The sequence below is a fragment of the Mus caroli genome, chromosome 2, assembly GCF_900094665.2.
Source record: "Mus caroli chromosome 2, CAROLI_EIJ_v1.1, whole genome shotgun sequence".
Lineage (NCBI taxonomy): Eukaryota > Metazoa > Chordata > Mammalia > Rodentia > Muridae > Mus > Mus caroli.
Window position 1 is genome coordinate 165,169,817 of NC_034571.1, and position 24,951 is coordinate 165,194,767.

The following is a 24,951-nucleotide window of genomic DNA, read 5'->3' on the forward strand; positions in this document are numbered from 1 at the left end:
GAGGGGGGAGTAGCTTCAGTTGTCTACTGAATACAGAGCTACCTGAGGGAGGGAGTCTCCATTGAGAGAATGCCCGGAGCTGATTGGCTGTGGACACAGTATGAGAGACTATCATGACTGACGACTGACTGGAGAGAACGCAGACCACTGTGGGGAGCACCATTCCTAGGCTGGTTGTCCTGGGCTGTACATCAGAAAGCTGGGTGAGCAAGGGCGGGTAAGCAGCCCTTCCTCCAAGGTCTCTGCCTCCGGTCCTAATGTCACTTCTCTCCGTGACGGGGCTGTGAAGCTGTAAGCTGAATAACTCATGTGTGTGTGTGTGTGTGTGTGTGTGTGTTCCGTGTATTACAGCAGCAGAATGGAATGGACCCAGTAGATAGCTCCCTTTGGAGAACACACCTTGCAGGCTGCACACACTTTCCACTAGCATCCTATCAGACGGGACTGAGTCTTACCATTCTGTCCCCCATGGAATGCTGGGGAAGGAGGTCTGTATCCCTGATCACTGTGTACCCAGATAATATTGGGGTCGCACTACTTCAGCTCACAGTGATACCTATCACGGCAGATCCTGGCAGAGACCTAAGCGGCCTTACAGATTCAAGGCTCTTCCTCAAAGAGAGAGCAAGGACTTGTCTCTTTGTGTCTGGCGGTGAGACCTTCCCCTGCGCCACACAGCACCTCCCAGCCTCTTTCTCTAGCAGACCCTGGGTGGCACCTGGTGAAGCTGCCCCCTCAGCCTTTTCTCCTGAGAGCCTCTGACAGGGGGTGGGCAGAGGAAGGTCAGGAAGGAAAGTGCCTTCTCTTCCGGGTTAGGAAGGGCCGAGAGATATAAGATGGCATGCCAAGCTGGTCTCTCTTTATCCCGGAGAACACCATTTTTTTTTTTTTCTGGGAACTATTAGAATTCTCCGCCCCAAGCACGGGAAAATTACATGCCCGATCTCCAGCCTTCAGGTTTGGTGATCTTTCTTTTAAGTGAGATATATTTTTACCGCATATTGTATTGGCAAAACCCACCTCCTTCCCTTCCCATAGCCAGGATTGTGATGTAAGACTTGGGGAGAGGGCGCTGGCCAGATGCCTCAGCGGGTAAGAGCACTGACTGCTCTTCCAAAGGTCCTGAGTTCAAATCCCAGCAACCACCTGGTGGCTCACAACCATCCATGCCGGACAGTGGTGGCGCGCGCCTTTAATCCCAGCACTAGGGAGGCAGAGGCAGGCGGATTTCTGAGTTCGAGGACAGCCTGGTCTACAGAGTGAGTTCCAGGACAGCCAGGGCTACATAGAGAAACCCTGTCTGGAAAAAGGGGGAAAAAAAGACTCAGGGAGAGGAGGGAGACTGAGAGCTAGCTCTGGTCAGGGGTGACTGGTGACAGTTAGGGTGTCTGTGGGCCCCAACTAGAGCAAAGAGGAAAGATCATTTATGTAAGATGTGTTGAGATGACAAGCTTTTCTGAAGTCCTATGGAGGTGTGGGTCTTGTAAGGCAGAACAATCAGTGGGCCTCAGTGTCCCTTTGTCCACTGGGCACATTTGGGCATCTCCCCTTGTTGGCCTTGGGCCTTGAACAAGGCCCTACTCTTTATGAGTCTCAGCTTCCCATTGATACTGGGGACTGGCTGCATCCGAGGTACCTTCAGAGATCTGAGCATGGGGCACAGGCCATTTGTCTCTTTGTCTCTGTCCCTAGCTGTAGCTCTGTGTGACAAAGCCATCTTATTTGTCTCCCTGGTCACTTACCAAAGGGTTTAGACAACTGGATTGTCAGTGGTGTGTGAGACCGGTCCAGGGCAGGAAGCCTAGGCACCCACCCAGGCCCTCAGAGAAACGATTTCCCAGAACGTCATACGAGGGCTAGAGACGGCTTCCTTCTGAGTTGGGATAGGTGGCCTATCTTGACGGTAGGGAGAGCTATCGGCAGGAAGTGGGCCAGGGGACAGGGAAGGCTGCCACTGGTCATCCAACGTCTAGGAGAGATTTTCCCTTCTCTTCCCGACAACCTGTTTCAGAATGACATTTCTGCCTTTCCCACATCCAGACAGCTATCCTGGCCTCAGCTCACACCTTATTTGAATTTTATAATCACAACTTCGAGTTTTCTTAAATTATATTTTCTGTTTGTTTTGTTCTGACCCAGAGTCTCACTCTTTTCCAGGCTGGTCTTGGACTTGCAGCAAATCTCTTGCCCCAGCCTTCCGTATGCTAGGATTACAGGCATGCACAGCTAGACTTCGCTTTGTGTGCGTGTGTGTGCATGTGGAATGTCAGGTGCCTTTTTCTATAATTCTCCGTCTTATTTTTGAGTCATGGGCCATGGGGCTCATAGATTTGACCAGACTGGATGGCCCTCAAGCCTCAGGATTTCCAGGCTCTGACCCAGCTCAGGAGTGCTGGAGCTGCAGATACGAGCTGTCACATCTGGCTTTTATGTGGGCATTAGGGATATGAACATGGGTCCTAATGCCTGTATGATAGATACTTTACCACGGAACCATCTCCCTAGGCCCAGATAGACTTTAAAAGAAATACACTTAGTCAAAGCTGGCCGTGGTCATGCTTTCTGGGTGAGAGACCACAACCTCTCTTCAACTACAGCAAAGACTCATAAAATGTTCATGACAGCTAAATGGAGTGATTAATGACTTTGACATGATACTTGGGTTTCCAGATGGCTAACTGAACATCTACCATGGTTGTTTTGTTATTTCTTCTCCATAGTTTGAGGCTCAAACTCTTCCTTTCACACTATCAGACTCTCACCTGTGTGTGCTCTGGGCACTCAGTCTGAAGTTGGGCATCCAGGAGGCACACAGCTAGCACACACACACAGTCCTTCAGTGGGATAGCTTCTGCCTTCCTGCTTGTGGCTCTCTCTGTGAATGATCCAGAGGCTCAAGGGGGCACCTGTTAATAAGGAACCTCAAAGCCACAGTGCTAATAAGAGTGACTGATGTGTGTGTGGGGACACAGATGAGTTGTGGGAGTGACCCTGGAGAAGATATGGCCCAGGAGCCAGCTGGATTAGTGTGCAGGTGGCCCCGGTGCTCCCCACAAGTGGTGGGGGAGCAAGCTCTTTAGGGTCCTCCTAAGTTCTCTGAAATACTCGGGCTCTGCCACCAGGAAACTTGCATTGAAGATGGGTAGCCAGTGCCCCTGGTCCACCTGCAGCTGCAGCCATCCCAAAAGAACTGAGACATCCCATAACCTTAGGTAACCCCAGGTAACTCCCCTGGGGTATCCACTTCCGTTTTGACTGAAGCTTTTAAAATCCTAGGCCTTAAAGATGGCTCTGTATGAAGTAAACAGTACCTGAGCTGGGTACTCAGTGTGTGGGTGGTGGGTGATAAAACACCGGGGAGCTCTTTTAGGGGGTCTGTGTGCCCCACCCCCAGCTTCCAAGAGCCTTATGTTGAAGCCTAGTGCCCAGGAGTAGGGCTCCTGTGTACCACTAGGGCTCCTCTCTGCTCCACCTTTGGGCACCGAGGACCAGGAGGGCTTGGTACATGGTACTCCTGGGTGTAACTTACCACAGAGACCTCACTGGTATTGATCTGAGGTTGGCCTTCACCTGCAAACAGCTTGCTTTCCCCCTCCTCTAGGGTCAGGGGGCAACATCAAACCTCCTGCACATAGCCCGTGTCTCGGGGTTGACTTCTGAAGGCCGCCTAAGCGTGTCTTTCTGAAGACCTTACCTGAACTTTGCTCAGGAAATGAGGGAAGTCAAGTGTTTGGGGAACTCCTTTAACCCCACCCTTCCTTTATTAGAGCCATTTGTGGGAGCAAGGGTTCCTTCTGACACCCACCCCCAGCACTAAGTGACCTCATAGAGATGTTGAACAAACTATCTAAGGGCCCCCAGTAGGTACTGTAGCCTCTGTCTTTACTCCATGTGTCCTGCGTTGTCGTGAAGGATGAGGGTAGGCAGGAAAGGAGAGCTACCCAGCTAAAAAAGGGAGAAAAATTCACTCTCCAAAGAACTGTAAAATTTATTGTGTATTGCGGCTTTTCAGAACGCCAACATTGGCACCAAAGATTATAGATACACAGAGAACAGCTCCTTCAGGCCTGGGTACAGTCTCCCACCGTGGGGTGCTCCAGGCACGGAGAAATCCCCAGTGCTGACCAGGAACAGAAGGTGGGGGGGGGACAGCTGCAAAGAAGGACACCCCAAAGCCGAGCAGCAGTGCAGCCGGACAGTGGGCTGAGGGAGGGGTGACAGATGACATAGGAGGTGTGGCATTTCGGGCTCTCAAGTCCAGAGCACAGATGAGAACACATCTCGCATCATTACAATATTCTGTGGTTCTGGAAGTTGAGGGACATGGGACATGGAAGTTGACCACGCGGGTCACAACAGTGACCAAGAACAGAGAGCGATTGAACAGAGAAGGTCTGGAATCTGCCTCACCCTGATTCCTGTTACATGTAGGGTACAGGGTCATGTTTTAACTTTTTGCTAAAACAACAGACTTCTTTCTCGCAGCAGGCAAAGTCATGCAGATCCCAGCTTTACAGAGCTGGCTCACAGTGTGGAGCTCTGCAGAGCCTTCCTGCCTTTACACAGCCTGGAGCTCTGCAGGGGCTGTGACCTCTCTGGAGCAAGCAGTGGAGATGGTAATGTGGGCAGAGAACTCTCCCTTTCTCAGAACCTAATGGAGCAATAGACTCCCCATCTCTGCCCCCCACTCCTCAAGCCTACCAGGTCGGTTCCTTTCCAACCAGCCACTTCCCAGGAGCAGCTTAATTTGCCATGGGAAGAGATAGTGTGGACCCAGCATGTAGAGTTTGGCCAGAGCTCAGGGTCCCACTACCAGCAGCTGCCTGCAGGGACTGACAGCCTGACATTCAGGACACGAGACACCCTGCCTTTAACAAGTCCTTCCCTTCAAGCTCCTACAACCCACATCCAAGGGACCCCAGTTTCTAGTCCAGGGTTGTTACCCAAAGGAGTAGGTGTGCCCTTAAGTCAAATGAGCCCAGCAAGCCCCTGCAACAACCCATTCAACAAAGCAAGGACAGCCATTTTGGCCCCAGAGGACAGTGGGCACATTCATTTGGCCTGGCTTTCAGCTGAAGCCACAGACACAAATAAGGTTTCCTTGTCTAGAGGAATGGGAGCCACATGCAGTATTCCATGAGGCTGCAGGGACAGCTGGGGGCCTCTGCAAGCAGGGTACATGCACGCTGAGGGAAGGGAAGGGAAAGGGTGTGCACAGTTGAACTTCAGCAGTAGCCCTTGATGGACTGGCCCCAAGAGTGAGACACTGTAGGGAGTGCCCCCACCCCGAGCCCAGAGGGAGAGCTCTTCCTCGGTAAGGCATCGGATATTATTCGCACAGGGAAACACGGGACATCTCAGTGACATCGTGATATTTTCAAGAATCCTCTTTGAGAGGTCAGGTCAACCACTCCTGGAGAAGTAGGTCTCCTGGGAATGTTCTGCCAAGATGGATCTGCAGGCCTCTAGGCTCAGGATCCAGCAGGGTAGCAGGGTAACCTATATTTTAAAAACTGTATGTGTATAAGCAGGCATGGTGGCCTGACCTCCAAAAGGTTTTCAAGTAATAAAAAGGTGCTGTGTACAGGTTACCATCTCTCATTTACATGATAACATTTTTGGCAGAAAATAGGAACACCCTGTGGATGGGGAGGGGTGGCGGGGTCACTCCAGGGACTCCAGCAGACTCACCTGAGGGATGCCTCTGCTCCTGCTGAACCCTAAGAGATCTCACTACACACTCACCCCCCTTTCACTTATATTCACAGAAGACACAACAGCAAGCCCTCTAGGGGTCCCAGCATCCTACATACTAATTACATGCTGGGAAATGACACCCCAGTCCCGCTAACATGTGATAATGATGATCAGATGACCACATCTAATACGACTCTTTCCGGGTCAGAGGGGAGAGTCTAGGAGGAGAAGGAAAGTTAACACTGGAGGTGGAGGGATGGGCTGTGGTACTGGCCGTCTTTCCTAACCCCTTTGGGCTTCCTGGGGGAACACTTGGGCTTGTCCCTTTCAATCTTGGGTTGACTCTTAATTGGCTTCTTGAAGTGAAAATCAATATTGAGGGAAACATATGGTCAGAGGTCAAGCAGCCATCACCCTGGGCCGTTCCTACATGTCAGCGTGGAACTGCGTAGATCCCAGCCTTGGGACACTGGAGTCTAACCCACTTCTGCACGAAGCCAGCTGCTGTATCCACCTGGCACCAAATTCGGGGACTGCTTTGGCTTTGGGGATGCACCTTGCCCCCAAACACTGAACCTTCATAGTTTTTGTGTTTTAAAGAGGAAGAAAAAAAAAAAAAAAACTAAGATTCCTTCGGTAACAGTTTATTTTCATATTGGGAAAGGCATCTGGAATTGGGTGCCTCTGTTGGGGAGGGGGTGGCGGGGGGAGACGGTCCTGACTCAGCTGTAACCCAGAGGGACGACACATCACGTCGTCACGGGTCCCCTTCGGCAGGGAATGTGTAACTGTTCACAGCCTGTCTGGACAGAAGCATCCATTGGCTTGCAGGCGGCATGCTGTGTGGCCCTGGGGGAGCCTGGCTTTCCTGCACAGTGGGGGCCCTCTGAGACCCAGGGGGCGGAGGAACACACCCCTGCTGCTCTGTTCAGACTGAAACTCAACATTTCTCCAAGTCTCAACACACTCTCTAGAAGTTTCCATCAAACAAGCACTGATATATTATATTAAAAAATAGTGCAAAATCGCAGCATTTATATAAATAGCTCTAAACCCCTGCTTTGTAGGATTTTTTTTTTTCTTTACAAGGTAATACACACTTTCGGAGTTGGCACTCAAAAAATTGCCATTTTTTTTTCTCTTCTAGTTCAGAAAACAACTTTTTTTTTTTTTGAATAGGCCTCTTCTCATACAAAAATACTCCTGCTCTCCCACATACAGAGTTCTCTTATTTTATATATATATTTATATATATAATATTGCAGATCTTAAACAAAGGTTTTGTGCAAATATGTCTTTAAAGTTAAGTAAAACCGTCATAAACAAAAGAAATTAAGCATTCACGCACAGAGCTCAACTAAGAACGATGAAGGAAAGACTGGTAGAGCATTTTCTCTTTTGCCTTCAAGACACGGCTCAACAAAGAAACATTTTCTTTTTTCTTTTTGCAAGCTTTTTGAGCTTTTGCATTCAGACCACACAGAACATGTAAATATTTATACACAGACAGGAGAACCAGCACACGGCCACTCGGCCTGTATGTCCCCTGACTTCCTCTCTCTTCTCTCTTAAGAAGTGCGGAGTGTTTTTTTTTTTTTCTCTTTTTTTTTTTTTTTGCGGTTTTGCCTACAGACGCCCCGGCCCCCACTCCTAGAGGGGGTGACCTTTCTGTTTCTCCTTCTCCTTGTTCTCCAGTGGGGCAATGTGCGAGTGATGGAGCCGGGTCCCCTCTAGCAGGGAGGATGGCCCGTTACTTTGCTGGTGCTGGAAGGAGGAGCCAGGGTAGTGGCCGATGACCTCGCTGTAGGTGGGGGGCGGCCCCTCCATGCGCCCACCGCTGCTGTAGCAGGTGGCGCTGATGCCCGAGTTACTGCTGGGGGGACAGGGGCCCCCCAGCATGGTGCTGTCTATAAGGTCACTGTCGAAGATGGTCCGGTTAGGGGGTGCGCGCACAGATTCCCGGTTCAGCTCCAGCTGTTGCTCAGGGTCCCGTAGCTGGAGGGTGCAGGGGCCCTGGTAGGGTGGGGGCTCCTCCCCATCAGACAGTGAGATGGTGGGTGGCAGGGCAATTTCGTGCTGCAGGTAGGGGTAGGTGGGCTGGAATCGGCTCCGCTGGACGAAGGGGGGCACAGCGAGGCGGTCAGTGGGCCGAGGCGGGGCATAGACCTGTGGCTGGAGGGAGGGGGGATAGAGCAGAGTTAGGGAGGGAGGCAGACTGAGGTTGGATTCCCCCAGATTCAGAGACTGAGTTGGGTGGGCTCAGGAAGGGTGGCCATAGGTGACTCCCCAGAAGCCCCTAGAAACAGGGCTGGCTGCAGATGTCACTACAGGGGGCCTCCTGGAGTCAGGGAGTTCCTGGACAAGGCCTGTCCAGTGAGTAGAGGGTGGGAGGGGGAGAGGGAGGCGCGACTTGGTCTTACCTCCGGCATTCCACCCGACACCGTACTCTCTGAGGGCCAGAGGCATCCTTCCTGTAGGATGGAAAAGGACACAGGGTCAGCAGTGAACAAAGCTGGTGACACAAGATGCCACCTATCCTAGATTTGAACTTGTCATCCTGGAGTGAAGTCTTGGGCGCATGCATTTCTCATCCTCCAACCTTATCACATCTGCATGGCCAGAGGCAAGGCCACACTGATGCTGTTGGCTCCTCCCTCAGCTCCTGTTGCTGTCTTGTCTGTAGGCTTTCCAAAGCACGTATCTGATCTGTGGGGCACCCCCCTCCCAAAGCCTGCAGACAGCTTACCTGGGCATTAGAGCTGAGTGTTACTTGGCTTTAAAGAAGCCCAGTATGGCCTGCCTACCTGCCTGCCTGCCTCCCGTCTCTACCATGACTGCTTGCCCCCGGCATGATCGTGCCCAAAATGCTGAACATTGACCTCACAGGTTCAGCATCTGAACATGTAGACACATATGTGTGGCTGGAGAAGTTAGTGAATTTAATGTTGAATGTCACAATCCAGATGACCCTCGGGGGGCATCAGAAAGTAACAGGTACCACATACCTCCCCCACCCCCGGCCACACACACGGAAGCCAGGTCTGACGTGCCTCAGCATGTTAAGCCTGTGTGCCTCAGGCCTTTGGACTGGTCACTCCTCGGTGGGACCGGTTCTTTGTTGATGTTCAGTGTGTGGGTCCCTACAGACTCTATAATTTAGAGTTTCTCACATCTTTATTATCAATAAACAGATATGGAATCATTTGTGTGATGGCTGTCACTCATGAGGCTCCCGTCCTCAGCAGTGGGAGTCCCAGGAAGGGCGCGAACTCTCCCATGAGAGAGAGTGTCCTTGCTAGGGTCAGTAGCTCTGAGCTGTCCTGAATGGTTCTAGTGTAACTGCTAGCCTGCAGAAAAGCTGCCTTAATTTTGGTTTTATTCCGTTGTACCTACAGAAATAAAATTCTCAAACACTTGGAGCCTAAAATGTGGTCAAGTAAACATCCCATCATCACAATCCAGATGAAAATACATCTTCCTACCACTCTAAACTACACCGGGCTCTGTGAGTTCAGACAAGTTCCTCCCTGAGCTGCAGAGGACTGCAGTTCACGCAGTGGCCACTAGGCGGTGCTGGGGCTTGCACCTGCAGGTGGAGATTCTTTGATACAGTGAATGGCCCTGGCTACCCTAAAAACATACAAGCCAGACACACAGGTGTCTCCTGGTGTCTGCATCCCACCAACTGGAGCCTCCCTCCCTCAGATCTCCCCCCATACACAGCCACTCAGTCTACCTTGCTTGGGCACCTCTGCCTGCTGTACGGTGAAGACCTAAGCTGCCCTTCACCCCTGCCTTGCAGACATGTCAGTCAAGTATACACTAAGGAAGGCATGGCTTCTGCAGGAGGAGCTGGTGGGGTCCACAAGGAGGCGCCAAGAGGCTTCATATGCTGCAACAGAGGGGCCTGCCTCTGCTCTGGCTTGCCCCTTACCACAGGGCCTACTCCTTCCTACCCACATCCTCTTCCAAATCTGCTTAGATTCTTTTGATGCTAGCTCCATCCACCCATTGCTAGCCCAGCAAACCTCACAGCTCTCATACTCCCTTCAGTGATGAACTGCGTGACCTGGAAGTGTAAGCTGAAATAACCCCTTCCTCAAACAAACTGCCTTTGGTCACCAGGTTTTAGCACAGCCACAGACGAGCAACGGAGAAGGCCAGCCCTTTTCCTTCCTACACACGGCCTCATTTCTGCTCATGATACCCTGTTTACATGGCTCACTCTGCCTGCGAAGCTGCAATATCCCCTGTGCCTATAGTCTAGTGTGGGTCACAGCATATGCTTAAGTTACAGCAATCGACTATCACATAACTGTCTCTTGATGTTCCCTAACCCTGGGACTTCAGGCAGCCGCTGAGGGGAGGTGAAAGGCAGGGTCCAGTTCCATAGCCAATGCTGCCAGCCCTAGTCAGCAGTGAGGACAGCCCCTCCCGTCCTTCTCCTAGAACTGTGTTGCTTGCCCTACGATGGCTTTGGGACTCCTTCTTGCTCCTTCCACACTGTCTGGGGTGCTGCTGGCTCCTGTTATGTGATCTCTTCTTAATTAGGATGCCTGAGTTCCACTTCTCCACGGCCTCTCCCTCTGGACCCCCCCCCCCAAAGCAGGAGGAGTCTGCCAGCCATTTCTACAAAGGGTCAGAATAAAAGTTTTTGTATAACATGAACTATCAAAGAATAGCTAAAAACATTATACTGGGTGGGAGGAGTTTTTGTTAAATCCTAATAGCTCATAAACACTAACAGGCATGGTTGTGTGCCAATAAAACTTTATTTACAAACCCAGGCACACAGCCCTTGGGCCAGGTCACTCTGTTGAGGCCTGATGACTCCCTCCTGGCTGCAACTCTAGATTGAGAGCTACTACCTGCTTGGAAAGTCCCTTTGGTCAGCTTCCAGACATGGCTCTGACTGTCCCCTCAACTCCACAGTGACAATCATTCCCTTCCTGCGGACAAGTGGTCACCATCAAATTCTGTAAAGCAAACATCTGGCAGGTGGAGAGCTGAGGCCCTCCCTGCCCCAGGGTGAGAAAGGTCTGGACCCCTCTGAAGCTGCATATGGATGGATGCACGCCTGAGCTTCTGCTCTGGCTGACCCCTGCATCTGGTTTTACTGTAGTTTTTTGCCTTTAGCCTCAGAACGAGGACTCGCCGCAGGCAGTGCTTCCACGGGGAGCAGGAGACTTAGGCCAAGGGTTGATCAGAATATAAAACATGGATTCATCTCAGACCCTAGCTGAGCTCCTGGTCTGAGGTGACTCGTTGACAAACCACACTCCTCAGGGGCGATACAGGCTATGTGGAGGTAGGAACCGACTGTCTCAATGAACACTGGATTGGTGGATGCCAAGGAATGGGCTTGCGGGTCCTTCCCTGCACCTGACCCTCATGCCTATCACCCTTTTTACTGTTTATCATATGAAAAAAGCATCAGAGAGATGGAGAGATGGGGGCAGGGAGGAGGAGGACAGGACTTAGCCAGTGTGACACAGTAGGGCATGGTGAAGCTGAGACCTGGCTTCAACCAGACAGGTCCACCTGCTCCTCCTGTACTAGGTCTGAGGAGAGGTGATCTTCCAGTAAGGGAGGTGCATGGAGATGGATCTGTAGCCTACTCACATAAGTAGGAGGGGCCCCTCCTCCCCAATTGCCAGAGACAGCCAAGGGGCAAGGCGCCGGGTAGGCCGGCGAGCCTAGTGTGGCACACTGAGCCCAGGCAGACAACAGCTGTATCTAGGTCTCTCTGGGAGGACACAAGGCCTGGAGACACCTCAGATGCACTGTGTCGGAAAGAGAGGGGGTCCCAGGGGAACCGTCACCTTCTGTTCCAGGTCTCCCCTGGGTCTCCTGTTTATCCAGCCAGGTGGTACAGGAGAGACAGTGAAGGAGTGGCTCTCTTTGAGTGTCTGGGGAGTCGTCCTGGGTTCTGTCTGTTACAGCAGCAGCTAAGCTCAGGTGTACGTGTGGAATGAGCCGCACTCTCTGCCATCTGGACCCAGAGCCTCGGTTCTCACACCCCACGCTCTCGGCTAGCCACACCCCACAGTGGGCTACGGGATCTTCACTAGCACCGCCATGGCCTTGGGCGAGTGCCCCACCCACCTCTCTGAGCCCTAGTTACTCCTTTGTGAGGGAATGAGCCCCGGACGGACGTCACTCATGGCTGGTGCTGTGTGAAGAACACCGGCTAGGCAGCTGGCATTGCCTATTGCTAGGTAACGGAGATAACAAACGAGCCAGGTGAGCATAACAGGGCATAACAGGCAGGATTCCTATACAGCAGGTGTCGGCTTTGTCCTCAGGCTGTGTCCTGAGCCTCAGTCAGGAGTCCCAGTGTCTCTGTCACCGCTCCTGCCCTGATGAACTGGTGACGCACTGAAACTGGTCCTGACGCAAGCAGAGATGCCCCAACCTGCCAGGAACAGCCCTGCTTCTCAGGCCATAGCCAGTTCTGTCTTGGCTTAGTTTTTAGACTTAGGAGCCTCTGCCAGCCCGGGACACCCCTCCTCCCAAAACTGGGGCACTGCGCCCAGCATGGCTCTGCTCACCCCATCCTCCCTGCACCTGCTGAGCCATCCAGGAGACAGGGTTGTGTATGTGCTAGCTTCCTCCATCTCAGGCTAACGACTATGCCTCCCTTCACCCCACTGCTGCTGACTGTGAACACCTGAGGGCAGGACAGAGCTTCCCAAAGGGGCCTGATGTTGCAGTCAGGAGGGGCAAGTCCTACCCATAGGAGATGACTTCCCAGGCACTGACTCTGGAGTCCAGAGAGGACGCTGTTGGGTCCCAGGTAGTCCCTGATGCTCACAGCGCCAAAGCGTCCAAAACACACGCTTGTAATGTCAGCTAGGATGATCCCCTCTGGAGCAGTGATTGTCCCTCAGTGACAGAGGGTAGTTTTAGGATCCCCAGCTTGGCTTGGCATGTGTGTCCGTGAGTGTGCGTGTGCGTGTAAAACCCTTGCTTGTTTGCATAGAGACCAAGCAGTCCTCTGGGTACATTAAGTTACTCCAGGTGACTGAGTGTCCCTGGAAGGATGTAAGTAAACTGGGACTAGTTACACAGTCTCACTTAGGCTAACAAGAGGCCCAGCACACATGGGAATGCTTGCCTCTTGGGCTCTGAGGGTGGCTGAGCCCCAGGACGCTGAACTCTGATCCCAAGGCTGGCTATGTTTGGTCTTCCCTCTCTCTGAAGAGTGTCGGGGCTCTATAGAAAGCTAAAGGACGCTCTCCTGCACCTCTCATGCACAGCTTCCCCCAAAGCTGGGGAGTTTGGGCACACAGAGAGCACCCAGCAGAGAGCTGGTGGGGGAGGCGTCACACGGAGACAGCAAGCTCACTATGTCAAGCCTTCCCACCAGAGACTATGTCAAGCCTGGACTGCCCAGGAGGCGCCCTGTGCTGGCTCATCACACCTGAGGAGCCAGATGGTGGACACTCAGTTAAGCAGCAGCTGCCATCTCTTCACTCTGTCTCACTTGGCTTCTCAATGGCCTTAGGAGGCCTGACCTGTCGCCTAGCTGTCTCCCCTGAATTGTCTTCCACCTCCTTGCCCCCCCAAACCGGTACCCACTCAGCCCCTAGCTTTGGAGATTAGGCCAGCTCCCAGCTCCGCCTCACGTAGTGGGGTTCCTCTGGGGAGCCCACAGAATCATACCTGACACTTCCTGCTCCCTCTGGGAAGACAGCAGGAGCCACTTCTAGGGGCAGCTTTGCTAGGCCCTCAGGCTTGGGCACATCCTCATGTCTACCTCAAAGGTGCAAATTCCTAGCTTCCCTTCAGCCCAAATCTTCACGCACTCCTGGTCTCTCAAGAGTGTGAGTCTTATCCACCTCCAGTCCCTGCTTCACTGCCTAGAGGAAGCAGCAGCCTCTGAGCCCTCATCCCTGGTCCTGTGAGCACCCAGATGGAGGTAACGCGAGTGTTCCGTGCAGCAGTTGGGAACCTAGGCCGAGGCCCCACTCACCGAGGACAGTCCATCGTCTCTCCTCCTGGCCTGGCTGTGTCGGCTGATGAGGGAGCGGGCTGACAGCTTGTAGTGGCTTAGCAGACAGGTAATCATCACCACCATCACCATCATCACGACCACGATGACCACGATCTGCACGAACTCCAGCTCCGCTGTGGGCAGGGGGACACGTGAGACTTTAGGGTCAGCCTCCAAAGGCTCTCGTCTACGTAACGCTCAGGACTTGGGGGCACAGGGGAGAAGACAGCTCGGAGACCCCGTGCTCAGAACGTGGTCCAGTCCCAACCTTGAATACGGTCCATGAAGACTCGGTCCCACCCTCAGAGATGCCTGGCATGGCCTGGCTCTCAGAAAGGAACTTGTGTTTTGAATCCCGGTGGCTAGGGTCCTTTCACTTATGGGGCCGGGGAGAGGGACAGTGGGAAGAAGAGGGGCTCGTGTGGGCGCCGGTGAGGGATGTGGACAGAGGTAGAGGCAACACAGGGGCATGTGCATGTAAGACCGGCCCAGTGCAGGGCTCTCCAATATCCTAACACTCACATCCCAGCAATCAATGTTTCAACCTTCCCACCCTTAAAACAACAGCCCAGTGCTCTTACATACCCTGACCCTCCCCCACACCAGCCATACCCAACCCTCCCCTACACTAGCATCCCACCCTGACTGTATCTCCCCACAAAGAATATCCCACTACTCCTACACTGTCCAACTTCCCACCAGCACCCCAACCCTCCTACACACCCCCAAAACGGCCCAATAGTTCAGCACTCAACCCTTCACCTGCCAAATAGGCATGTTCCTATGTCAATACTCTCATAAACTAACTCCAAAAACTTCCTAAACACCCTAAAATAACAGTCCTGTACCCCAATGTTTTTCTTTACATTAACTTTCCAACCCTCTTACACGCTCCAAAACAACTGCTTAAGGTTTGTACATTCTCTACACCCCAACATGGCCAACACTCTTAAATCTCAGACACTCCAAAACCCTTCTACACTCCTCAAAAAACATCCCACCACCCCTACACACCTCAGCACCCTCACAGGCAGCCCCAAAACCATACCTCAGTATTCTTGACACCCATCCCAAAATATAGCCCAGTAAAAAAAAAAAAAAAAAAAATGGGCCAAACCTGTTACACACCTCAGAAAAACACAAGGCAGCGCGCACGCGCACACACACACACACACACACACACACACACACACACACACCCCTTAGCCACATAATAACATATAAGAACACATACCACACAGGCACACAGCGCAGTCATGGTCACAGGGCCCTCCTAGTGAAAGCCTCAGACTCATCCCAGATGCTGCCCTTGCTGGGATTCTCTTCTTTCAGAGGCCCCATCCCTGGGCCCCTTCCACACCCTCTTCTCCTGATTTCCAATTTAGTTGATTTCCCCTCTAGAAGGAGAAAAAGCCCCCGGTGCTGGGAAGGGAAAGGCTGTTTTGCTACTGCTTAAGCGGGTGGTTCTGCTGACTCCGAGGGGCCGAGGCTTAGCAGCTGGCTGCAGCTGGTGCCAGCAGAGCACCCCCAGCAACAGGCAGGATGCCAGGAGTCTTGCAGGACACTGGATTCAGTAGAAGGACAGACAGCAGGCATCCCAAAGGCCCTGCCAGAGGTGGAGGCACAGTGATGAGCCTCTTAGGGGAAGACCTGGGGGGTGGGGTGGGGGAGCACTCCTTGCTGTAAAAGAGGGAAGGGACGCCAAGGCCACAAGTTCACTTGCAAGGTGGTTGACTCTGTGCTTACCAGAGACAGGAACTGAGGAGGGGCTGAAAGCCACCATAGGCCCAAGCCTCAAACCTAAGCAGGGTTAACTCCCTCCTGCCACCACCATGGTTTCCTTGTTGCCTTGAGCAGGGTAACACACCCAGGATGGGCACCTTACTGTGTGTGAATGGGTTAGCAGCTCATAGAGCTGGCCCAGGCTATCCCTGTCCCAGACCATCCCTGTTCCAGGCTATGCCTGTCCCAGACCATCTCTGTCCCACGCTATCCTTGTCCCAGGCCATCCCTGTCCCAGGCTATCCCTGTCCCAAGCTATCCCTCAGCCCCAGCAGGAATATCATCTCCTCTTCCTGTTCCCCACAGGTCCATCACAGCACTGGACCACTGCGTGTGCTATGACCACATTTAGGCAGGGCCCACTATGCTACTGAGCATCTTAGCACCCAGAACACTCCTCCCACAACAGAATGACCCCTCTAAGTCCAGTGAAGCTTAGATGGTCCCTTCCCCTGATGTGAGTGCCTTCTCAAGCCTCACTGAAGAGCAGAACCTTCAGACACAGGACCGTGACGGAAGCATCTAAAGTCCAAGGGCCCACAAGTACTGACCTGGGCTACACGCAGAGCTTCTGAGCTGGCCCACCTCACCCTGGAGGAGCTACGTGGAGTAGGGTAGAGGTAGTGTGGAGGTGTTGAGCTACAAGAACTCTGCTGAGATTCACCCATGCCTCACATGGCTCCTTCTAGTGGACACTCCGGCACCCTTATGTACAGCCTGAGTGGGGCCACAGTGAGNTTCAAGACTGGGTCACTGCAGCTATGCTCCTGTCTCCCCAGAAGAGGCGGGACAAGGGCTGGATGGTTTGTTCTGAACGTACTGGGCTCTCAGGTCTGGCTGTCCTGACTGGGATAAAGCCATGCATTCAAGGGACACAGGGCCTGCTTTGTGCAACACCCCCACTCCTCCAAAGGGCCCGCAACTCCTCCCCCCAACTCTGTGAGTCCTCACCCTGGCCGAGACACCCCTCTGGCTTTCTCTGGGGCTTCTGCCCACATCAGGCCTGAAAGGAATGGGGAGATGCAGGCAGCCTTTGTTCCTGTCCTCTGGTGGCCTGAGGGACTGGACAGGCTGCTACACTCTTCCTAGGGTGGTCTGGAGCCATGGGAAGACTGGAGAGACAGGATCTGAGGCAGCAGGCCTGGCAGAAGCTGACAGGACATGGGGACAATGGGCACAGGCCCTGCAGGGTCTGGGGTTGACAAGTCTGGGTTCCTATGTCTAGAAAATAGATTGGCTCCCCAAAGTGAGGGGAGGACTCTGTACACACAAATCTGGTCACGGGGTTCCACCATTATCAACTTTGGCAAGACATAGAAAGTGCACAAGCCAGGAGGAGAAAATACAGATCCAAAATGAGCAACCAAGTCCATGGAAATGTCCAGCAAAGCTCGTGATGGAATGTGGCTGGCCATCGAGTAGGACAGGAAGTGCCCACAACATTGTTCCCACAGGGTCTGCAGAGTGCCCAGCAACCACTGAGGCAGAGTAGGGTGCTAGGTTAGGAACACACTACCAAAGAGTCCCTGTACCTCCAAAGCAGACACACAGACACACCTGGCGTAAGGACAGACAGCTTCCTCGGGATTTCACCCAGGTCAGGTACAGTTGGACCCATCTGTGGCAAGGCCGGGCAGACAGGCAGAGCCACGCCGTGTTGTCCAGACCATGTTGACTGCAGCGGAGCTGAGAACACACTCTCTGAATTAGGGCTCTTATGAGAAAATACTGGCTCTGAGGGAGGTGAAGCCGGGCTCATAGTTCATGTCTGCCTTACAAGTACCTGGGAGGGTGAGGCAGGAGGGCTGAGGCTGGGCCAAGAGCAGCCTGATCTACACAATGAGGCCAGTGTGCCCCATAGGGTGAGACCTTGCCAGTAAATAAGAAAAGGAAGCCAATGACATCCTAAAGCAGTCATCAAACATTTCGCCAGGAGTGGTGAGAAGGGAACCACCCTGTGTGGCAACAAGGGCCACAGCCACAGCCATGGCCATGGCTGGTCCTTAAGAGGGGATGGCTCTGGCTACATGAAAACCCATCTCAAAACAAACCGAGGCAGGCATAGTGTGGCACACACCTTAATCCCTGCAAGGGCCAGAACTTGACTCTGTGACAGGTGAGCCACAGGCACTTCAGTTCCAGCTGCTAAGGAGAAGGTGACATCCTTCTGTCCCCATCTTTGGCACCTGTTCTAGAAAAGGAACAGGGTTGGAATCCCAGTCTTCCGCTCCTTCCCAGTGCCGACTGGGACACAGGAGGAGCAGACAGGCTCCAACCACCTGGTATCAGGGTGGATGTACCGCCCTGCCCCCAGGCTTCCAGTTCCGAGGGCAGCACAGAGCGGGGCAGGAGAGCTGGGCAGATCCACCTGGCTCCCGCTAGCCTTGGTAGGGGTTTTCCACACCAGATGATCTCCCCAAGCCTGCCCCTGGGGCTGCCTCAGGGGAGGGCAGCCGCGTCCTTCCCCGTTAACAAGCAGCCTGCACCAGGCCCTGTCTGGCCTGCGGGCCGCACACGGAGGAATTAGGAATTGGCACTGTCTGAAATTTATGAAAATCTAATCTCGTTAGGTCTGCCTAGTGGAGACCCGGCGGGCGGCCTCATTGTCATTCTGAGGAGCCCTGGTCGCTGGGGTTCCGGCCACTCCATCAACAACCCTCCCCCACTGCCTCTTGTATTTGAATATGAACAGGCTCCCCCATGCCCTTGAATTCAAGTAAAATTAGACTAGATGTCAAAGGAATAACTTTTGTCATTTCTTGGGTGCAGTTGCAAACATCTCTGAGGTACATTTATTTCTTAATGGAAGAACTTTTTGTTTTTTTATTGCTTCCCCCACCCCTGCCCCCCAAGGACTGGAGAGCAGGCAGTAGCAGGTTCTGGTTTTCAGGACAGACTGCCAGGCTTTCAGAAAGCTGCCAGGTTCTGCTAGGATCAAGGTCACCTCTGGCCAGGTGACCTTGAGTGACCAGGTAACACTCCCCACACCCAGGCACCTCCAGTCACCACTGCCTTGAGAGCAAAGAAGAGTGGGTGTCAGGAAGTGTCCCCTGGGTGTCGTCAGGAAGGACCCTTCCATTCTTGGTAGCTTTGTTTGTTTGTTTGTTTTCCTTTCAAGACAGTCTCATTATGTAGCTCAGGCTGTCCTGGAACTCACTATATAAACCAGGCTAGCCTCCAAACTCAGAAATCCACCTGCCTCTGCTTCCCAAGTGCTGGATGGAGCAAAAGACCCATCACAACACCAAACCTGTTTTATTTTGAGACAGGTTTTTACGTAACCAAGGCTAGTCTTGATATATACTTGATATATACTCAAGGGTAGTTCTGAACTTCTGATAACCTGCCTCTCCCTCCCACGGAGATTACAGACACCAAGCCAGGCATAGGGAAGAGGCCCATACCCCAAGGCCAGCCATGACAGCCCACACCTACACTGTTCCCTGGGCTCATCAGCTGGCTAGCTTCTCATAGCCCCAAGGTCCCAGCCAGAAACCTCTGCCTCAAAAAACTCCTGAGAAACAATACCAGAGGCTGACCTCTATGTCTGAGTTTGCAAGCCAGTACACGCACACACACACAAGTATTGCATTAAAAATAAAGGTAGAACTTTTCTACACAAATCTCACTTTGAGGGGACACAGGAATCAGCAGGTCCATCTATCTCGCCCTCTTGTATATGACAGTTATGAACACATACAATTAAATTTATAGTACAGGACAGAGGTGGGCTCTAAGAAACAGGTCCATTTCTAAAGTAACAAGACACTCGGGTAGTCTCTCTGCTGAGATTGTCACCTCTGTGTGACAAGGATGGCAGGAGGAGCCGTGTCTGGGATTGAAGGTGGGAAGGGGGCACTGGGCATTCATTCCCCAGGCTCCACAGGGTGTGTGAGACAATGAGCTAATCATTAGGATTCCAGAGACAAAGGTGTTCTCTCTGGGCCTTCACATTCTGCGTAGCAATGGGGATGAGGAGGCTCTGAGACCATTCCTTCCCGATCATGTTTCATATGGGTGGTCAGGACCCAGATGGCCTCCTCATATCTCAGTACTGTTCTGTCTGTCCATCCATGCATCCATGCATCCATCCACTCTCATCCACCGAATTCCCCATTCATCCATGCTTACATCTGTCTGTCATTCGACCATCCATCTATCCAGGTTCTCATCCATTCTCCATCCATCTTTTTTTTTCCCTTGCTAGAATCATGACTGACACTTTGGGTCCTAAGAAGTTCTGTTCTCAGATCATGATACCTACACATCCTTGCACCTCCCACGAGGCCCAGTTCACGCCTCAAGTTCCCAGAACGACCCGGAAGCCCTGGACTAACCCTTCCCTGGGCAGGAATCTTAACACGGGGTCGGGCACAGATCAACTCTGGAGTCTCTTCAGCCAGGGCCTGTCCAGCAGGTCCAGCAGGGAGTGGACAGCAAAGGCTCCCTGGGGGTCTGGCCACTGAAGGAGGGACAAGCATGTAGGAGCCACAGAACAGAGGCCCGGTTTTACATGCTTCTCCTGGTTTGAGACCTTGAGCTGGCATGCAAAGGACTGTGAGGTAGAGATGGGCTGGCTTCTCCCTCAGGGGCAGAGGACCACAGACCTGTATCTCCACCTCCGAGCTTAGATGCTTTGTTGCAGGAGTGACCACACAGGAGGCCAGCACTGAGCATCTAGCACTGAGTGAGAACTCGTGTGCACGCTGAGCAGGCCCGGGTAACGAGCGGTCCCGGGAAGGAAGGTGGCAGGCAGGCCTGTCTAATCACTTGAGAGCTTCGTGATTAAATGCTGCTTCAGTGAGGGAGGGCAAAGACGCACCTTTTATCTTTCTTGCTATTACCCAAATGGAAAGAACTAATGGGCTTTTTTTTTCCTATTGTCACTGGCATCGAACATCTTTAAACACCCGCTGTCAGCACAGTGTCAATCCCGTTCGTGAGTTATTGGCAGGGCAGAGAGAATTCACAGTGAGAGAGCGCTTCCATCCACGTGACTGAGGCTGTACCCCCAAAGATTTCTAAAATAAGTCAGACAGACCCCGTTGATTGAGCAGAGGTAGTGGGAGGGTCCAGGACGGAAGCCCATCTGAGGGTGGCGGTGTGGATGGCCACTGCTGAGGAAGGCAGGGACCAAGCAGCGCGTAACCTTTCAACCCTGCAAAGCTAACCTGCAGCGTGGCATGTGACAGAATTAACACTACCATCCCCTGCTGATAGAATCCATGGGAACGAGGGGGGCCACACTGCATGAGGTATTTCTAGATGTCACCCAACAAACCCAGCAAACATTTTTATAGGATCCCATGTACTCGCCAAAAGATGATCTCTGTCTGAGGCCCTCTCTGCCTCAGGGTGAGAGTTGTCTGGGCTCCCAGAGTCCCCTCTGTTGGGGGCTGCTCTGTATATTTACAGCACTCCTGGGATTTGTCTCATCACCTCCTTGGTGACATCTACATGTGGGCAAAAGTCACTCCAGCTGAGAGCTGATGGCACACAGGTATGCCAAGGGGAGGAGACAGTCATGGTCGGACAGGAAAAAAGGGACACAGAACAGAGGCCCATTTTACAGAAAGAAAAAAAAAGGAATTAAGAATTTGACTTCTGGCCGGGCGTGGTGGCGCACGCCTTTAATAGCAGCACTCAGGAGGCAGAGGCAGGCGGATTTCTGAGTTCGAGGCCAGCCTGATCTACAAAGTGGGTTCCAGGACAGCCAGGGCTACACAGAGAAACCCTGTCTCGAAAAACAAAAACAACAACAAAAGAATGTTGACTTCTGAAAGAACAAGACTGCACTTTTATCTTTTGTATTACTCTGCTGTTTGCATTAGTGTGTGTGCATGCACAGGTGTGTTTGTACGTGTGTGTATGCACGCATGCATGCACATGCACACACGAGTGCAGGAAACCTTGGAATCTAGGTGCTGGGTTCCCCTGGAGCTGGAGTTGCAGGCACTTAGGAGAGAGCCACCTGACACAGGAGCTGGGGATCAACCTTGGGTCCTCAGAAAGACCAACACAGTACTTTAACTACTAAACTGTTTTCAAGCCTCATGCTCTGCTTTTTTCCTGTGGGCGACTGAACTCAGGCTCTCACGCTTGCCCACTGAACCATCCCTCAAGGCCCACTGTTTGCCCTTTTAAGAGAAGCATTCATAATTTGTTTATCTTTTGAGACAGGGTCTCGATATATAGATCAGGCTGGCCTCAAACTTACAGAGATCCGCTTGCCTCCCCAGTGCTGGGATTCAAGGCCACCATGCCGACTACAGTTACCATTTTAATTTACTACAGTCACCATTTTAATTTAAGGAATCTTAATGACATACTCAAAAGATCCCTTGTATGAGTCTGTTTATGGATATGAGTTTCTAAGTGTTGGCCAACAATGTAGCTCATGATGCCCTCCCACCCCAGGAGGTGCCTGTGTTCCCTGGAAACCAGCATGTATTTCCCTCAATTACTGATCTTCAAGGGCCTGGCATTCCCCCCACCCACCCCCGACATGAGTCGGGGGCTTCAGCACCCAGGAGAAGGGAAGTGAACCCAAGCTCTGTTTCCAAGGCTTTGGAACAAAAGGCTCAGCTCTAAAGCTGTGGCACAATGCAATGGGCATTGAGCCCCTTCTCAACCACTCTGTATTCAGTCCTAGGGGCCTCATTGACGCCTGCCGCGTGCTGAGGAGCCAAGGGTCAGCTGGGAGGAGTCTCAGTGATCACGGGGGGGGGGGGGGGGGTGGCCCTGCCTTGGACAGAGGCGGGTGGTGAGAGGGGGTGATGAGGGGCAGCCTGTATCCCAACTCCAGATCTCTCCCAGCGGCCAAGTGCGTGGTGATACTGCACTGTGCGGACTCCTTTGCTGAGCCTCAGTTTCTGCTTGGGAAAAGCAGAGATTCCTGAACACCTTCTCCATAAGGCTGCAGAGCTGATAGAGTCAACAACCGTGGACAGTGCCATCTGGGGCTGAAGGACAGCTAGCTCCACCCTGACAGTTACAAATGCAGCTGCTCTTGCAGGGACCCGAGTTCCCTTCCGAGTTCCCACTTCAGGTGGCTCACAACTGCCTGTAATTCCAGCTTCAGGGGAACTTGACACCCTCTTTTGACCTCCTAGGATACGTATACACATATGCAGACACACACAGACACAGATACACACAGACACACACAGACACCCACACACACACAGACACCCACACATGCTCCCAGTGACAACCACTGGGAAGGCAGGCCTAACACACCTGCTCAGTGTCTGCCCCTCCCCCACACACACACACAATTTATCACCTGTGGCCTCCTGATGGCTTTGCCCCAGTCTTTGCAGCCTAGGCTACCCTCTCCCTCCTGACCTTTACTGCAGCTACCTCCAGCTTTCGTTCTCCTGGCAACTTTAAACTCTTCCACGAAGGGTTTACTTCTGCGAACACCACCTGTTCCATCTGCCAGGACTTCTAAGAAAACGGTTAAGTCAGGAGTGACAGGCACTTGGCCTGTCAGGTGGCCTCTGGTAGCGGTGCCAGTCTGTCAGCATGCAATCTAGTCCAGCAGGCACCCTTGACTGGCATGAGCCTGGCAAGCCAGAAACATGCTACCTAACTAACTGGACTTATCACCTCTCAAAGCCCAGCTTGAGAGCTGCCCATGAGCACTATGGTACAAAACCAGACCACTGTAAAGAGACTCTCAGGGTCCCCTGGGCAATCTCTCCTCAGTGTTGGGAGCTATAGCAGTGCTCAGACGGCGAGGAGAGCAGGAATCTATCCACACATGGCCAGTTAAGCAGCAAGGACCTGTCACTGGAGCATTGCAGGTGCTCTCAGGCTATGCCTAGCTCCTACCTCCATGATGTGTGGCCCCGAGTAACTGCCTTAGCTTCAAGAGCTTGTTTCCCCCAGTATAAACACTTTCTACCCTTGACCCCTTCTTAACAGGAAATTTTTTAAAATTTTATTTATTTAGTGGGCGTGGCACGGTGCACATGAGGTCAGAGGACAACTTGGGTTTTCTCCAGCACACGGATCTCAGGGATTGAATCTGGTTTGTGTCAGGCTGGGTAGCAAGTGCCTTTAACCTGCTGAGCCATCTCACTGAACCTGGCAATTTCCTTTGTACAAGAGAAGATATTAACCCCGGGGCATATAGGTATATAAAATAGTACACAAAATATTTATTGATAAGTCACAAAGAAATTTATTTAAAAGTAATTCTTTGGCATATGTATCATTTTGCTATTTATCAAGTCTGAGAGCAATCTGCATACTAATGAGGTAGGTGTGCCCATTTACTTCACAGAAAGAATTAAATCCTGGCTGCAGATGTGGTCCTGGAGGATGCCACGTCCTCCTCGATGCTTTCTAGAGTTGGCTGATATTCTGATGTTGTAATAGGGAACACGAGAAGGCACATTTGCCTGAATACTTAACTATAAAATGGTAGGCAGGCCATTTTTTTTAAATTATTAAAAATTCTCTGCTAATCCCAAACCAGAATTCATTTAGAGTGTTTTTTTTTTTTTACTCCCTTTTTAGAAAAGTTGGGGGCTGGAAAGTGGGAGCACTGCGGATCTTCCAGAGGACTTGGGCTCCGTTCCCAGCGTCCCTATCAGGTGACTCAAAAGGTCTATAACTCCAGTGCTAGGGATGTGACATGCTCTTCTGCTCTCCACACACACAGTGCATGCACACAGAGCAGTGTATACACACAGACAAAACACCCACACACGGAAAATAAAGATAAATGTTTTAAACTGTAACACGATCCAATCCAAAGATATACTAATTTGATATGTGCTGAGGAGTGGTAGTACGGGAAGATTACAAGCCTTTGTTTTCCATCATCGAGCTATCCTGTTTCAATCAGAGCAGAAGACGGCATGTTTAAGCATGGCGATCATAGTCTCAGATCTGAGCGGAGGCGTTCTCGGGCTGTGTCCGTCCACGGGTGGCGCAAGGCGTGACATCACGTCCAGTGCATAAGTGCACACGCTCTGCGTTCAGAGTTGAGGAAGCCGTGAGGCCGAGGGAGACCATGAGCAGCCCCCACGATCCGTAACAACTCGACTCCCAGTTTAAGTTTTGGTTTTGGCGCATTCAGAAACCTGTTCCTGCTGCCAGATTTTTTCGCAACCCCCAAATCCAGTTATGCGGCACCATATGGGGTGACGACCCACAGTTTACAAAGCTGGGGCTTCCCCACCTCCAGACCCCACGACCAAATGGTGCTACCCTTTTTCAGTAGGCGTGAGAATCCCAAAAAAACCGGATTGCATGCTGCCTGGCTCACAAGAAACCTACAAGACACAGCTTACGGTTGGCGAGACTGTGCATCACCATGAAACCCAGCGTCTCCTTAACATTTGTACACTGGTGTCCACCCCGGACCCCCCCCCCCCTTGCAGTGAGCAACTGTATTTGGAGATTGGGCTACCAGTGGTCCTAAGATTGGGGCCTTGATCCAACAGGCCTAGTGCCTTCAGAAG

At 52.2% G+C, this 24,951-nt stretch overlaps 2 protein-coding genes across 3 annotated transcripts in view; both read right to left on the reverse strand.

Annotated features, from left to right (window-relative positions):
• Window positions 1–3,749, reverse strand: part of Zbp1 (Z-DNA binding protein 1) — a 39,941-nt gene extending 36,192 nt beyond the window's left edge. The window contains exon 1 of one of the 2 annotated variants that reach the window (XM_029468696.1): window positions 3,695–3,749. The gene's annotated coding sequence lies outside the window, so the exon portion shown is untranslated. Of the gene's footprint in view, window positions 1–3,529; window positions 3,546–3,694 lie in introns of those variants that run through there. The other variant, XM_029468698.1, reaches the window with a different exon arrangement.
• Window positions 3,750–3,970: 221 nt separating this feature from the next.
• The window catches only part of Pmepa1 (prostate transmembrane protein, androgen induced 1), a 51,440-nt gene continuing 30,459 nt past the window's right edge, over window positions 3,971–24,951 (reverse strand). The window contains exons 2-4 of the mRNA XM_021154437.1: window positions 13,673–13,827; window positions 8,118–8,168; window positions 3,971–7,869 (exon numbers count right to left, since the gene is read on the reverse strand). Coding sequence (XP_021010096.1) covers window positions 7,348–7,869; window positions 8,118–8,168; window positions 13,673–13,827 — 728 coding nt within the window. The 3' untranslated portion in view covers window positions 3,971–7,347. The remainder of the gene's footprint in view (window positions 7,870–8,117; window positions 8,169–13,672; window positions 13,828–24,951) is intronic.